Genomic DNA, 17,339 nt, shown 5'->3' with positions numbered 1-17,339 from the left:
AGTAAAGAAATGCAACACATTTTTGTATGTTTAATTTGTATCCTGGAATATTGTTGGATTTGTTTATTAGTTCTAAGAGTTATGTTGGGTAAATGTGTTCACCTGAAGTCAGGAGTTCAAGACCAGCCTAGCCAACATGGTAAAACCCCATCTTTCCTAAAAATATAAAACATGAGCCAGGTGGGGTTGTGGGCACCTGTAATCTCAGCTATTCCCAGCTATTCAGAAGACTGAGGCAGGAGAATCTCTTGAACTAAGAGGTAGAGGTTGCAGTGAGCTGAGATCGTGCCTTTGCACTCCAGCCTGGGCAACAAGAGTGAAACTCTGTCAAAAAAAAAAAAAAGTCATCTGCTAAAATTCTGATTTTTTTTTCTGTCATATTTGGATGCATTTTGAAAACCTGTGTCGCCTAATTGCTCTGGCTAGAACCTTTAACACTATTTTGAATGAAAGCAGTGAAAGCAAACATCTTTGTCTTATTCTTTATCTCTGAGGAAAATCTTTTAGCCTTTCCATCTTTGAGTATTAACTGTAGGCTTTTCATGTATCACTGGCCTTTAACTTGCTGAAGCTGTTTTCTCTATTCTTAGTTTTTTTAGTGGTTTTATTATGAAAGAGTGTGGACTTTTGTCAAATTGCTTTTCTACATCAATTGAGAAGATCATGTATTTTTTCATTTATGCTGTTAATGTGGTGTATTACACTGATGAATTTTAATGTGGCAAACTGTACTATATTACATTCCAGGAATAAATTCCACTTGCCATGTGTTTAATTTTAATGTCTTTTTACGTGCTGTTGAATACAGTTTGTGGTATTCTGTTGAGGAATTTTTGCATCTCTATTTGTAATGAAATTCACAATTAATTTCAAGAATCACCAACATACATATTTAATAAATTAAAAAATAATGCATATCACATTTACTTAAAGAAAAGATGAACAGGTATTTATATAAGTTTAATAGCTATTTGTTACCTAAAATGAAGCTCACACTACAATTTTATATGAAAAAGGATAATACACAATATAGCTATGATACTTACTGTATAAGCTTTGTTTCAGATACACAGAAATACATATATACCCACATAGTGGTGAGAAAACCAGAAATACAAAAACAATTGACAGTAGTTATCTCTGGATTGTTGCCCAATAGCTGATTTTTTTCTTTTTTGCATTTTTGTATTTTTCAGGTATGTTAAGTCAAAATATATTGTCTGGTTCGACATATTTAAAAAAAGATCATGGGATTAAAGTTTATAATGAAATTATTCAGCAGTCATTACAAGAAATTACATGCAACCAGGATATCACATGGGGCATTGTTTTATCTAATTGTTTTATTTGTGGCCTCCTAGGGAATACTTCAATTATATTCTCTAGGGTTAACATCCCTAAGGCCTTTGTGGCATATATATGTGTGACACAGTTTGGTGTTAGAATTTAGCCTTTTAGTCTCCTTTCCTCTCTGTTATCACTGAGATTATTTTGAAAAAATTAGGGGAAAAAGTTATTTTCTTAAAACATTTATTGAAATCTAGTATAGACTCCTGTCACTTTTATTGTGATTTGCTTATTTTTTTTATTTAATTTGGATTCTCCTCGGGCACTTCCCTGGAGTCTATTAATCTTTGCAAAAGAAGCGTCAGTAAATGAGTAAGTCAATTCCTTCTGCACGTAAGTGAGTTATTCAATTCTTACTTTATATAACTTTAGAAGGAAAATAGTGTGTTCCAATAATCTCTGCAGGAGGCAAACCCATGTGTAAGTCTAACTGCTACGATAATCACTTAGTTCCATTAACTAGGAATATTTGATTCATTATCTTTCACCACATTTATTATTATTAATTGGCCTATATTTCTAGGAAATACTTTTATTCTTTTGATCACAATATTCTTCTTCTTTTTATGTGCACAAACTTTAGTTTTAGTATGTAATAAGAATTGTATGCTTTATTGTATAATTTGCAGTCACATGCATTATTCCCCAGAATAATTCTTAGAAGAAAAAGTTTGGAAGTCAAGGCCAACATTTTATAATTTTATAGTTTCTAAAATGCCTATTACAGTGCTGAGTACATAGCAAATGCACAATTGGAAAGCCATGTTAGGTGTCACTACAAAAGAGGGAAAGCCTGGGCACAGTACCTTGAGCCCTCATTCAGCTCAACAAGGGTGAATTTCTCTGTCTCCTGTCATTATCAAGAACATATTTGTACTTCTGTTGCTCATTTATCTAATTTGGCATAAGGCCCTCCAGGTTTATTTCTGTTGTCACATATAGCAGGATTCCTTTCTTTTTAAGGCTGAATAATATTCCATTTTATGTATATGCCATATTTTTTGGTCTCCATTCATCTGTCAATGGATGTTTAGATTGTTTCCATATTTTGGGTATTGTGAATAATGCTGGAGTGAGCATGGTAGTGTAGATATCTCTTCAAGATCTGGATTTCAGTTCTTTTGGTTATATACCCAAAAGTGAGATTGCTGGGTTGTATACTAATTCTAGTTTTAATATTTTAAGGAACGTTGATATGTTTCCCATGGTGGCTGCACCACTTTATGTGCCCATCAACAATGGACAAGCGTCCTATATCTCCACATCCTTGCAACACTAATTATTATTATTATGTTTCATCATAGCCATACTAAAAGGTATGAGGTGATATCTCATTATGGTTTTGTCTTGTAATTCCCAGATGAATAGTGATTTCATCGTCTTTTCATGTACATGTTGGCCATCTGTATGTCCATAATGGAGAAATGTCTATTTAAGTCCTATACCTGTTTTCATTGGGTATTTCCCTTGTGCTGTTGAATTGTAGGAGTTCCTTATATATTTCACATATTAACTTCTTATAAAACATATGATTAGCAAATATTTTCTTCCATTTCATAGGTTGCCTTTTCACTCTGTTGATTGTTTCTTTTGCTGTGCAACTTTTCAGTTTGATACACTTCCACTGATCTATTTTCACTTTTATTGTTCGTGTTTTTGTCGCCATGTTCAGGAAATAATGGACAAAACCAGTCAGGAAGATTTTCCACTATATTCTCTTTTACAGTTAATGACCCTAAATTTAATTTTTAATCTATTTTGAGTTGACTTTTGTGTATCATGTCAGAAGCGGGTCTGACTTCATTCTTTTGCATGTGGATATCCAGTTTTCCTAACAGGATTTGTTGAAGAGACTATCCTTTTTCCCATTATGTATTCTTGGTACACTTGTTAAAGGTTAGATGTCTGTATGTGTGTGGGTTATGTCTGGGCTTTCTATTCTGCCCAATGGTCTATGTGTCTGTTTATATGCCAGTACAATACTATTTTATTTATTGCGATTTTGTAATGTATTTTGAAATCAGGAAGAGTGATGCCTCCAGCATTTTTCTTTTTTATTTCTTGTTTACTTTAGCTGTTTTGATCTTTTGTATGTTTACAAAAATTTTAGTTTCTATTCTGTTTTGTGATAATAGAAAATAAGTCCAAATCTATGTGATTTTAATTGACATTGCATTAAATCATTACATATATTTGAGTAGAATGAATATTTTAACAACAATAAGTTTTCTAATCCATGAACATGGGATGTGAAGCATAAAGTTAACAGAAAGATGGGAATAATAAATGTTAGAACAGAAATAAATAATATAAAAAAACAATAGAATAAATCAATAAAAACTCAGGATTTTTAAAAATGTAAACATAATTGGCCAAATAATAGGTGGACCAAGAAAAAAGGAGACTCAAATATAATCAGAAATGAAAGAGGAAACATTGCATCTAACCTACCGATGCCTTAGAAATTAAGAAGGACCAAAATTGACTACTATGAACAATTGCATGCCTACAAATTGGATGACTTACAAGAAATAAGTAAATTTTTAGAAATATACAACCTACAATGACTGAATCATGAAGAAATAGAAACTCTGAACAGATAAAAAACGAATAACAAGATTGAATCAGTAATCAAAAACCTCCCAAGAAAGAAAATGCGGGACAAGACGGTTTCACTTGTGAATTCTACCAAACATATAAAAAGTACAAACACTAATATTTCTAAAAACATTCCAAACATTAAAGAAGTGAGAACACTTTGAGACTCATTTTATGGAACTGGCTTTATGTTGATAACAAAGACAGGCAAAGATACTACAAGAAAAGGAAACCACAGGCGAATATCTTCAATGAACAGATTCCTATTGCTTTTCTATCTGTAGTTCCTTAGTTGTATCGTGTCTGAGACACCATCAGCTCTTTTGCCCTTGATTTCCCTATGTGCTATATGAGGTCCTCTGCAATGAAATGAGCTTTTCTCTGAAAACACATTAAAAGGTTGTTGCATAATTCCCTTTTCCTCACATGCAAGACACAACCATAACCTCGGACGCACCATGACGGTGGTGAAATATGAGTAGAAAGGAACACGGGCCCTTGCATTACTACATGTAGCAGAGATGCCCAATGTTTAGGAATGCATTTTGGACTTTGCACTAGTGAGAAGGTTTTTTTTTTTTTTTTTTTTTTTAATTTATTTATTATTATTATACTTTAAGTTGTAGGGTACATGTGCATAACGTGCAGGTTTGTTACATATGTATACTTGTGCCATGTTGGTGTGCTGCACCCATCAACTCGTCATTTACATCAGGTATAACTCCCAATGCAATCCCTCCCCCCTCCCCCCTCAACATGATAGGCCCCGGTGTGTGATGTTCCCCTTCCTGAGTCCAAGTGATCTCATTGTTCAGTTCCCACCTATGAGTGAGAACATGCGGTGTTTGGTTTTCTGTTCTTGTGATAGTTTGCTAAGAATGATGGTTTCCAGCTGCATCCATGTCCCTACAAAGGACACAAACTCATCCTTTTTGATGGCTGCATAGTATTCCATGGTGTATATGTGCCACATTTTCTTAATCCAATCTGTCACTGATGGACATTTGGGTTGATTCCAAAATTCAACAGCCCTTCATGCTAAAAACGCTCAATAAATTCGGTATTGATAGAACGTACCTCAAAATAATAAGAGCTATTTATGACAAACCCACAGCCAATATCATACTGAATGGGCAAAAACTGGAAAAATTCCCTTTGAAAACTGGCACAAGACAGGGATGCCCTCTCTCACCACTCCTATTCAACATAGTGTTGGAAGTTCTGGCTAGGGCAATTAGGCAAGAGAAAGAAATCAAGGGTATTCAGTTAGGAAAAGAAGAAGTCAAATTGTCCCTCTTTGCAGATGACATGATTGTATATTTAGAAAACCCCATTGTCTCAGCCCAAAATCTCCTTAAGCTGATAAGCAACTTCAGCAAAGTCTCAGGATACAAAATGAATGTGCAAAAATCACAAGCATTCTTATACACCAGTAACAGACAAACAGAGAGCCAAATCAGGAATGAACTTCCATTCACAATTGCTTCAAAGAGAATCAAATACCTAGGAATCCAACTTACAAGGGATGTAAAGGACCTCTTCAAGGAGAACTACAAACCACTGCTCAGTGAAATCAAAGAGGACACAAACAAATGGAAGAACATACCATGCTCATGGATAGGAAGAATCAATATCGTGAAAATGGCCATACTGCCCAAGGTAATTTATAGATTCAATGCCATCCCCATCAAGCTACCAATGAGTTTCTTCACAGAATTGGAGAAGCTTTTATTCTTTAAAAAACATGCTAGATAGATTGCCAAAATTAATGAATACATCATCTTCTCCATAAAGTGGCATTTTCCATAAACTGGTTTATTTTTAGAAACATATAACCCAGTATTTTTCAGATCCAATAGTCAACATAAACATCTGAAGATCATTTAGCCATATTTTTAAAAGGCCAACACAAATTGTTTTCTATTAAATAAAAACAATGGTGTGGCTACCAAATGAAGTTTATATTGCTAACAAATGATAAATAAATGATGTAGCATTATTTAGGCAGCTCTGTATTTGGACATATAATAACATAAATGTACCTTCATAAAAAGAGAAAATAAATTCCTCATGAGGTAATAATATCCATGTCTAGACTATTGCTTTACAGCTGATTTTTCCCTTTCACATTTCTGTATTTTATACTTATATAAAGTCAAAATTCAGTATTAAGATTAATTAAGTGAAGTTGGTAAGGCAAATGTCAAGGGCTTTAGAAAAGCACTATACAAACAAGATATCACACGGGACAGTGTTATATCTAATTGCACAAACTGTAGGCTCCAAGGCAATACTTCAGTGATATTCTCTAGTCTTGAGGTCCCCAAGGTCTTGGGGGCATATATTTGTGACACAGTTTGGTGCTAGGACTTAGTTTCTAGATGTGACCTTATCTCTGCTATCTATGAGTTTTCTTAATAGGTTGGGGAAAAAGGTAACATTTAAAATCTTCAAGAAAATATACTCGCGACACTCCTACTGTTGTTTTCAGGTTTGTTTCTATTAATTAAATACTAAGCAGGAGCATTATTGGAGTTCATTAATTTCAGCAAAAGATCCTTCAGTAAATGAATCACTCAAATGCCTCTGTATTTAGGTGAGTTGATTTAGATATTTAAATTTTATTTTAGAAGAAAAAGACTAAGTTCTGGTAATCTTAGTATGAGACAAACACACATGTAGGTCAAAGTCCTCCCCAATCCACTTAGTTCAACGAGCAGAGGACTTTTGTTGTTATATCCCAATTCCTTCTCTCTTTCAAATGATATAAATTCTGATTTTCTCATCAGGCTCCCACCATGTACCCAGCAATGAAATCAATACTTTGGCAAATAAAGAAGAATAAAACAAAATTAGCCTTATCTTTAAACTTCCTATACTTTCTGAGGAGATAAGTGAGACTAATAACCAAATCTGTAAATGATAGGTTATGACTTATGGTAATTTTGAGTTATAAACACTAGTGTTTGCAATGTATACAGAGAAGAAGAAACAATGAGTAATCTTTATAACAGTAAAAGGTAAAATAAAGCATTATAAAGGTGATAATAGATAGCACACTTTATGTAAATGAGCATGTGCTCTATGACAACCTGATACATCTACCATGACTTTAAGAATGTGTTAGTGGTAATGAGATTGAATATCTAGATCTAAGCAGTTTGGGAAAATCCAGACTGCACAATGTAGTTTTCATGCATTCATCAGTAAAAAGCATTAGGGATTGTTAAAGTCATTGACTCTCAGGTTAAATTGATTACAGAAAATTATTCTTGCAATGTTGCAAAGGATATTTCACATTGAGGAGCGTGACTGTGGAATACAGTCACAATCTAGTTTTATAGTGTTAAGATTTTTATAAATAATTGTTTCAGGGAAATTGCTGAGTAATTGCTCCTTTTGGAAGATATCTTTCCTACAGGTACAAGCTTGTGGGAACTAGAGAAAGCTATTGTGTAATGGAAAAACATAAAGGAGAATTGGGAATATATAGTTATGACTTAGAGTAAAGCCACAAATGAAATTCTACAGTACTTCCATTGTGTGGGTTCAGGAAAATGATTCTCTGCATTGTATTCACAAATGTGTCCACATGTTGATAGCTGTGCTATATAAGCCTCATTTCAATAACTATTCAAGGTTTTTGAAACCACACTAATTAGCTATAATTCTAAAAATATAAAACTGAATATCTAATACGCTTCATAGCATGTCTTGTAACCATTACAATCATTAGCAATCTTTCTGCTTCCATTCTACTGATTTAAATTTCATATCATGAATATATTATCACATTTTATTATTGAGGAAATGCCTAGTGGCACCAAGGCATATTCATTGAATATTAAGATGTCCTATTTGAGATGGGTCCCCCTGACACTTATCCTTGGCAAAGCTTTAAACTTAAATCAAAGGGATGGAATGTATTTTTCCTAAAAACTAATATTTATTTGCACTATTCAGTACTTTTATGTTTATTGTTGTCTATCACCTACCTATCTTCTGAAATATGCCACCTCAGAAAATAAAGAACTTTTCATTTACTATTGCTTCAACTATTTATCACTACAGAAACATACATCACATATTTTGTTGCAATAACCTTCTCATAAGTGATATAATACATCATTAAAAATAACATTAAACATTTTTCAAGTTTAGTTCAACATGCATGAGAAAGATTAGCATATTAGTGCAACACAGCTCCAGAATGTGTTGAAAGTATTGGATTACAAGGAATGAGAAGGGTGTTAAAAATAAAACCACCAATAAAACGTTAAATTTACCACTTTACAGGAATGTTAACATTTTACAATTTGTTAAGAGTTGTAAGTTAACTATCTCATAGCTTTAGCGATAAGGCAGAAATGAAACTGTAGAAAAGTATATATTTCCTCCAACAGAAATATTTGCACTTATCTCAGATTCATGCAAACTTAGAGTGGCCCTTCTCATGAAGCCTGATGTCTATGATGATGGTGAGTCTTATCTGAAATATAGGAAGGTACACCCCATTTTGTTGTTATTCCTGTCTTAATTTTGTTTTTTATTATTCCATTCACAAAATAGTCCTATTCACCTTGTAATTTTTATATAAGTACTCTACCTTTTGAAATAACGTAACAGTGGAAACCTAGTATTTTCAGTAACACTCTTAATAAAGACCCACTAAGTCTCTCAATATTTCTTCCTTTCTGTTTCTTATTGCACATATTGGTGCCTACTTCTCTGGATCAACTTTCTTATTTTCTTTTTCATAGGATTCAAAAAAATCAGACTGCTGCAGTCACCTTCATCCTCTTGGGCTTCTCAGAATATCCAGACCTTCAGCTGCCCCTGTTCCTGGTGTTCCTGACCATCTACAGAGTCACTGTGCTGGGGAACCTGGGCATGATCATGGTCATCAGGATCAACCCCAAACTCCACACCCCAATGTACTTTTTCCTCAGCCACTTGTCCTTTGTTGATTTCTGTTATTCCACCACAGTTACACCCAAATTGCTGGAGAACTTGGTTGTGGAAGACAGAACCATCTGCTTCACAGGATGCATCATGCAATTCTTCTTTGCCTGCATATTTGTGGTGACAGAAACATTCATGCTGGCAGCGATGGCCTATGACAGATTTGTGGCCGTGTGTAACCCTCTGCTGTACACGGTTGCAATGTCCCGGAGGCTTTGCTCCTTGTTAGTGGCTGCATCATACTCTTGGAGTTTAGTTTGTTCCCTAACATACACATACTTTCTGTTGACTTTATCTTTTTGTAGGACTAATTTCATCAATAACTTTGTCTGTGAGCACGCTGCCATTGTTGCTGTGTCCTGTTCTGACCCCTATGTGAGCCAGAAGGTTATTTTAGTTTCTGCCACATTCAATGAAATAAGCAGCCTGGTGATCATTCTCACTTCCTATGCTTTCATTTTAATCACTGTCATGAAGATGCCTTCCACTGGGGGGCGCCAGAAAGCGTTCTCCACGTGTGCCTCCCACCTGACCGCCATTACCATTTTCCATGGGACTATTCTTTTTCTCTACTGTGTTCCCAACTCCAAAAGTTCATGGCTCATGGTCAAGGTGGCCTCTGTCTTTTACACAGTGGTCATTCCCATGCTGAACCCCTTGATCTATAGCCTCAGGAACAAGGATGTAAAAGAGACAGTCAGAAAGTTAGTCATTACCAAATTATTATGTCATAAAATATAATGCTAGAAATATTAATAATTTATCCTTGAGAGTAACAGTGCAGTTGTTTAATAACCAGTCATTGCATGAAATTGTGATAACCCTCCGACAGTCCAATATCTATTCACACTGATGTTTAGTAAAATAACTTCAAAGTTATAAATATTGTTAGTAAAATAACTTCAAAGTTATAAATATTGTAAGTATGAAATCTCAGATCATTTAAACTAAATTGTTTATGCAGAATATTGTAATACAAAAGCTTTTGTGTTAGTATACGTTTATGTGTGATTGCCTAGGTCAAATTTCAGTTCAATTCAAATATGGCAAAATGTAAAAATTTTTGAGATGATCTGAAGAATAGTAGTTTACAATGAGGAAGTTTACCTGATAACAAAATTACTATAAGAGCTCTTCAGTATAAAACACTATCTAAAAATAATTGCAATTGATTCTACATGGGCAATTTTGGCATTAGAAGATTTGCAGACAAACAAAAATAAATAAGAAAATTATCTTCCTTACAAAGTCCAGAATCTGGTATAGTTAAATTATACTTGGTATTATAAATTATATTTTTCTTTATGCAATATAATAAGAAAATGATAAATATTTTTGCAAATAAATGCCCATCACCCTAGTGTTGCCATTTATGCCAATATGATTGTGCATGTTATTTATTTATTAAAAATTTAATTGAGATAATTTTCTATTCATTTTCCTTTGTAAGAAATAATATAGAGGAATTCCAATTATCTTTTAACCAGTTTCCCCCTGTGATAGTACAATATAACAACCAGGATAATGATATTGAGATAATACACATATATTATTAGTTATTTATTGATGAAAATAAATATTCATAAAGTCAGTGATATCCAACAGTAAGTAATCCTTTCGAATAAGTGACTTGACTGGGGTAGCTCTGTTGATATCAGTTGGGCCACTTGGGTGTCAAGAATAGGGTAACTTGATCAGCTATCTTTGGATCTACAGACCTGTATGTATGTCATCTTCTTTGGAACATTTGGCTAATAGTCTTTGTTGAAAGCAGAGCCACGATAGAGTATTCCAATAATAAAAGCATACTTCAAGTTCCTGCTTGGGTCTCACCTGTTAACATTTTATGAGTCAGAGAAAATCACATGTCCAAGCCCCAAAGCAAGAGTTGAGAAAGTTATCTACTTCTTGTACAGCTGCAAAGTTACAAGTCAACAGTGATGGGTACAGGGAGAAATGAAAAACTGGGTTAAAAATCGACTGAAACATTTACATCTTTAAACACATTCTTCCTTGATAATGCCAGATAACTTTATTGCAGAAAACAGATAACCCATGGCTGTAACTGGTTTTAGAGAAGTTTTCAAATAATTGAAATAATTTGACTGCCTCAACCAAATGGCTGGTTGAGATTAGGTATAAGAACTTACTTTTTCTCCTTGTGTCTTGGCAATCATGATTAAGACTTGCAAGCACAGAATATGAAGACAACCATATGTTGTAGGTCCAATCCAACCTATTAAAAGTTGCTTGTTTCCCCTCAAGGTTTATTTTTATTTTCAAAAAAAAGTTGAATAATTTTTTACTGTAATGCTTTACACCAAATGACATGTCTATGTAACTTACTGTACAGGGACACACAACAAAATTCTCAACACTTAGAGAACATAGCAAAAGTAACAGAGGATTTACTTTAAGTTTTAACTGTCAATAATGAGTCATAATTAAACACTCTAGTCGAGTATTTTAAAATCTGTGTGTGTGTGTGTGTGTGTGCATGTGTGTATAGTTTAATAAAGATGTTAAGGAACACGAAAAAGGATTTAGAAAGTTTGAGTATGCACTGCAGAATATTTAGTATATTCAATAAGGTTTTGAGGATAAACTTAGAATATATTATTTTTAAATATTGATTTTGAAGTTATGTAAGCAGTAATTTGGTAGGTTTCTTTTAGTAGAAAATAAAAATAAAAGAAAAAAAGAAGAGTTGCAAATCCCTTTAAGACGTGATTTTTTTTATTTTGATAAATGTTCATTAAATGGGCAGTTTACACAAATATAATGCAATTTTCCCCCAACATTATCAAATTGTACTTTGAATCTGAAAGTAAACATGTTAACTGTGAAGATAAATGTATTTTAGATAATGTAAGCTCGCTAATGGTCATATTAAGGGATAGCTATGGGCTATTTTTTTCTACAAATACATTTGTATGCTGCTCTTCTTTTAAACCTTTGAATCCAATAGGTATAAATGTGACTTTTTTCCCGTGGAGGGCTGCGGCAGGACATTTGCTGAGCATATGCACAATACTAAAGGAAGTTCTATAGTTTAATGCTCACTTCTTAGTGGATTAACAACAATAAAAATTATATCTGGACCATTTTATGTAAATGTCAACTTTCATATTATGTTGACTAAATGAAGACGGCATCAAAGATTGTATTAGAAATTTAATTTCTAATAAATAAGAAATTAAGAAAAGGATAATAAGAAAATAAATTAAGAAAAGGATAAATTAAGAAATTACATTAAGAAAAGGATAAATATTTGATTCAATAGTATTTCCTGCTTATGGCATTCTAGATACATAAAATATTTAAGCTCAAGAACACCCATGTTGGTAAAAGTTTCGCCCTGAAACTTGTCATGCAGTTTAAGCACCAGGAAAAAATCCTAGGGAGAGTAAATAAAAACAAGCCTGAACCTGTGGATGTGAGAGAACCAAAGTTCAGGAAAATTTTTGGAGGTAATTCTTGGCGATTTTAGGTAACAACTTATGAACAGAATATAGAATACAGCAATACTAATAACAAAGTTTTCGCATAAATTTCAACAATATATAAAGCAAGTTGTATATTATTCTAGGAATTTAAAGTGGATATGTCATTTAAAATTCATCAGTGAATCTACCATATTAGCAAAATAAGGGAGAAAAGCGTATGTTTATTTCAATTTATATAGTAAAGATATTTATTAAAATTTATATCTTGTATTAGTCAAAATTTTCCAGAGAAATGGAACCAAGGGAATAAATATCTGCTAACCTATATCTATCTCTCTCCATTTGAAGGTATTTATTTACTTTAAAGAATTAGCTCATGCGATTATAAAGGCGGACAGATACTGAGAACTTCAGGGTAAATCAGCACGCTGGATCCCAGGGCAGCCAATGATGAAATTCTAGTCTAATTCGGAAGGCCCAAGAACCAGAGGGCCAGGGGTGTATTTCCAGTCAGAAGGTCAGCAGTTTTGAGATCCAGGAAGAGCGATGTTCCAGTTCCAGTCTATAGGCAAACACCTAATGTCCCAGTTCAAAGGCAGAAAGAGGAAGGAATCTGCCTTTGCTTGGGAGAGAATTAGCCTTTTGTTAGACTCAGGCATATACTGATGGACGCTTCCCATTCGCATTACCAAGGGCAATCTGCTTTACTTAGGCTTCTGATTTAATTGTTAATCTCATCCCAAAACACCCTTATAAAAACATCCATAATAATGTTTGACTGAATGTCTGGGCACCCCGTGGCCCAGTTAATTGATGCATGAAACTAACCTTCACGCACCTGTTCTTAATAAAACAAAACAGAAGAAAACAGAAGCTCCCAGAAAAAATAGAAATAGAAACGTCTTAATTGTTACCTACCAAATCTATAGGTAAATATCACAATTAAGTTAAAATAATCAGCCGGGTGTGGTGGTTCCTGCCTGTAATCCCAGCAATTCGGGAGGCTGAGGTGGGCAGATCACAAGGTCAGGAGATCGAGACCATCCTGGCCAACATGGCAAAACCCCGATTCTACTAAAAATACAAAAATTAGCCTGGCGTGGTGGCATGTGCTTGTAATACCAGCCACTCAGGAGGCTGAGGCAGGAGAATCGCTTGAACCAGGGAGTTGGAGGTTGCAGTGAGCTGAGATTGCACCACTGCACTCCAGCTTGGAGACAGAATGAGACTCTGTCTCAAAAAAACAAAACAAAACAAAAAAAGGAAATAATAGACACTTTGTTTTAAATTTCAACTCAAGGGAAGAGTGTTCATTATTTCCACTTCTGTGGAAACGTTGTCCTAGACAATTGAGTAAGACAAGAAAAAAAGAAAAGAATATTAGTGAAGATAGAATAACACTTTCATATTTTAAGATAATACAATTGTATGAACATCCAAATCCAAAAAGATCTATCAAAACCAATTAGAATTAGTAAGGGAATGTAAAAGATGTCTCAATGTAAGATAATTAACATTTCTTTTTCCTGGATCTGTGTTATCTGTCTACACCCTTCCACACTGTATTAATCCCAGCATGCCTCAGCTTTAGGGATGATAGTTATTTTCTGCAGTAACCACTACTGTGGTATATTAAGGTTTTGTGGGATTTTTGCCTTTTCATCAATTATTTAACAATTGTAAAAATAATTTTCTGTAATAAATGTTATGTTTTGAAATCTCTAGAAAAGATTGTGGTTTTCTCTAATGTACTCAGACTCTTGTTAATAATGCTCTGTGAACTAGACCTTCAAATATGGGTATGTAATCATATCCTTGACTGTGAAGATAGGGCTAAGCATCTTTAAAACAGAAATTGTATTCAGTAATCCATGGTGTATAGTAACATGGCTGACTAAATAATCCTTTGTGCATGATTACAGTGAAGTGCTCACTGAATCAAATGCCTGGAGGACTGAGGTGGCGGTTTCACAAAACTGTCATGGAAGTGGTGGTGATTACAAGAACTGGGATCTTCTGAATGCCTGGGAGAGCTTGCAAAAAGATAATAAAAATTCAGGGCATCCAAATGTTGGCACAATTTACTGTCAGAGAACTACAGATATTTAAGGTAGCCTTAAGACACTGGGCAAGTGTCCTAAATTTCTTAGTGAGAAACAAATTTAGGACAGAGATGATGTGTGTCAGAGATTATGTCTTAAATAAATCCTGTAAAGATACAAATATTCTTAACATCAGAAAATAATTCTCCTGATTTTGTGCTCTGCAGAATGTTGAGATATCCTCTCCAAAGCAATGACAACTTAGGGCAACTTGTACTGCAATTAAGCGATTTAAAACGTACTGGGTCTTTCAGTTATAGAGGCAACACATATCGCATTTGAGTAAGCTGTTGCAAACCATTCAAAAGGTAACCTTCAGCTTGCCTCTCTTGCATAATTCCTTATACCAGACACTCTTATTGTCTCACCTCTATCTTTTGAATTTTACTCCCAGTAATTGTGGTAGTCAGCCACACATGGAACCCCCAATGATCCTATTCTCTGGTATTCACATCATTGTGTAGTCTCCTCCCATACTTTACCTGGCTTGGTCTACGTGATGAATAGCATATGGTAGGAATGAGAATACCTCATACCTGAGGTTCAGTTTTAATAGGCTATATTCTCTCTCTCTCTTTTTCTCCACCTACATTAGGTCTTTCACTCAGCAGGAAGTGGCCAAATTTAAACAACCCTGTGAAGAGACCTTTGGGATGAAGAACCTGAGCTTCTGGCCAACAGTCATCAAGGAACAAGAGGTACCAGCAACCTCTTGAGTGAGGTTGGCTGCAGAAGTTTGACATTAGTTGAGCCTTGAGATTACTGTAGCTCTGGAAGCCTGGTTGTAACCTCATGGGAGACTCTAAACTCAGAGCTAAGCTGCTCCTGGATATCTGATGCATAGAAACCATGAGGTAATCAGTGCTTATTGTTTCCAACTGCTAAGTTTTGGGGACACATTTTAGCTGTCAATGAACAATTAATGCAGATGTATTAGTCTGTTCTCACACTTCTATCAAGAACTACCTTGAGACTTGGTGATTTATGAAGAAAAGAGGTTTAGTTGACACACAGTTCACAGGCTGTACAGGAGGCAGGTCTAAGGAGGCCTCAGGAAACTTTCAATCATGGCAGAAAGGTGAAGGGGAAGCAGGAATGTCTTCTCATGGCCGGCAGGAGAGAGAGAGTGAAAGAGGAAGTGCATACACTTTAAACCACCAGATTTTCTGAGAACTCATTTACTGTCAGGAGAACAGCAAGGGGGAAGTCTGCCTCTGTGAATCACCTACCAGGTCCCTCCTCCAACACTGAGGATCACAATCGACTTGAGATTTGGGTGGGGACACAGAGTCAAACTATATCAGCAGATTTTTGGTGCCTGGGAATATATTGTTGCCAAATAAAAACCCCAGATGTTAAGGTGGCTTTGGAAATGGGCAGTCAGTTTTGAACAAAATATCATTGAAATATTAATATGTTTTGGAGATCTTTGATAAGACTACAATTTAGAGATTCCAGGTGAGTGAGAAAAATATTATTGGAAGTTGTAGAAAAGAATATTCTTGTTATGTAGGGCAGGTGTTTAGCAATGCTATTGCCTATAGTAATTTGAAAGGTACAAAATGTGCCTAACATTCTGTGTTATCTAACAAAAGATATTTTCTAAGTGAAATGTTTAAACTTCCACCTGGTTTTGCCTTGAAGATTAGAGTAAGATGAGACAGGCAAGAAACAAACTAAATTATTAATATTGAAAGATCCAGGATTTGATGGCTTTGAAATCTCTTAGCCTCCCATAATGGCAAAAGTTGACAAAATTAAGAAGTGGTTTCCAAGGATGATCAAATCTATGGCATTGCTGTGAATACATGATTTAAAGATGAAGTCTAGGATTTGACTATAAAATCTTAAAAAAAAAATAGAAAAACCTCAGAAAGATCTAAAGTGGTATCTCAGAATATATTCACACAAAAGACTCCCAAAAGAGTTTAAAAGTGCTCTACATCCTCTATCAACAACAAGGCTTTTAGGAATCTTAAGTGTGCCATCTCTGAGCCATCTCATAGAAACCCAAGGTTGGGAAAGACTTATATCTAAAATACTTAAGGATGTGTTTTTATCTCTAATATAGTGGAATTCAATAAGATTCATAGAAGCACCACAAAGTTCATTTATGTATATAAGTGTACATGTATACATACACACAAAGTGCACATACACACATATAGATACACACAAACACACACACACACAGAAAGAGAGAGAGATCACTATGTTGAACTGAAAGACACAGTGACTGAAAAAAATGGAAAAAATCAAAATTCTATTAGCAGAAAACAAGCTAAGAAACCTGCTAAGCTGCAAATATGTTCCACATTTCATAAGAAGAAAGGATGATTCAGACAGTGGCACCAAAAGTCCCGAGGTCAGAGCCAAGGAACCAAGACTAATTAAGCTAATTATTCCCAGATTTTGCAATTTAACCAAAGAAATTTCTAAATTTCCCCGGGTGGACTTCAGAATTGCAATGGATGAGTAATCCCTTCCCATCTGTGGAACAAGAGTGTTTCTTGCGATATCTCTTACCAGGACCAACGTTGTATGCTAGGTTTGTAGAGTAACCATTGCTTGTCCCCTTAGTTTCATAGGTTGAGAGAAACTGGAATTGAGAATCTCTAATTAAGAAAATACATCCATGGAGCTTCCTTTATATTTGGTCCTGATGGTGATTACATATTGTCAACTTTAACAAAATGCTGTGGTGGAATAAGGCATTTGGGCCCTTGGGAGGATTTGAGTGTTTTTTATGTGGTGAAGGGACAAGAGTCATTGCGGATCAGAAGGTGTCATGTAGCATCCAACCCCCAAAATGGCACCCAGTAATTTCTACTTTCTTGTAATGATTCATTTGTTTGAAAGGTCCCCAAGATCTGTTTTAATCAGG

At 34.7% G+C, this 17,339-nt stretch overlaps 1 protein-coding gene across 4 annotated transcripts in view; it reads left to right on the top strand.

The window, feature by feature from the left end:
* Window positions 1–11,473, top strand: part of LOC126936175 (olfactory receptor 5D13-like) — a 69,331-nt gene extending 57,858 nt beyond the window's left edge. For 3 of the 4 annotated variants that reach the window (XM_050758644.1, XM_050758641.1, XM_050758642.1), the window contains one exon: window positions 8,706–11,473. In XM_050758644.1, coding sequence (XP_050614601.1) covers window positions 8,836–9,648 — 813 coding nt within the window. In that variant the 5' untranslated portion in view covers window positions 8,706–8,835 and the 3' untranslated portion in view covers window positions 9,649–11,473. Of the gene's footprint in view, window positions 1–3,546; window positions 4,514–5,670; window positions 8,424–8,705 lie in introns of those variants that run through there. The other variant, XM_050758643.1, reaches the window with a different exon arrangement.
* The last annotated feature ends 5,866 nt before the right edge of the window (window positions 11,474–17,339 follow it).

Source organism: Macaca thibetana, chromosome 14 (genome assembly GCF_024542745.1).
Source record: "Macaca thibetana thibetana isolate TM-01 chromosome 14, ASM2454274v1, whole genome shotgun sequence".
Lineage (NCBI taxonomy): Eukaryota > Metazoa > Chordata > Mammalia > Primates > Cercopithecidae > Macaca > Macaca thibetana.
The sequence above is the reverse complement of the archived record's forward strand: the minus strand, read 5'-3'. Positions and strand labels throughout refer to the sequence as shown.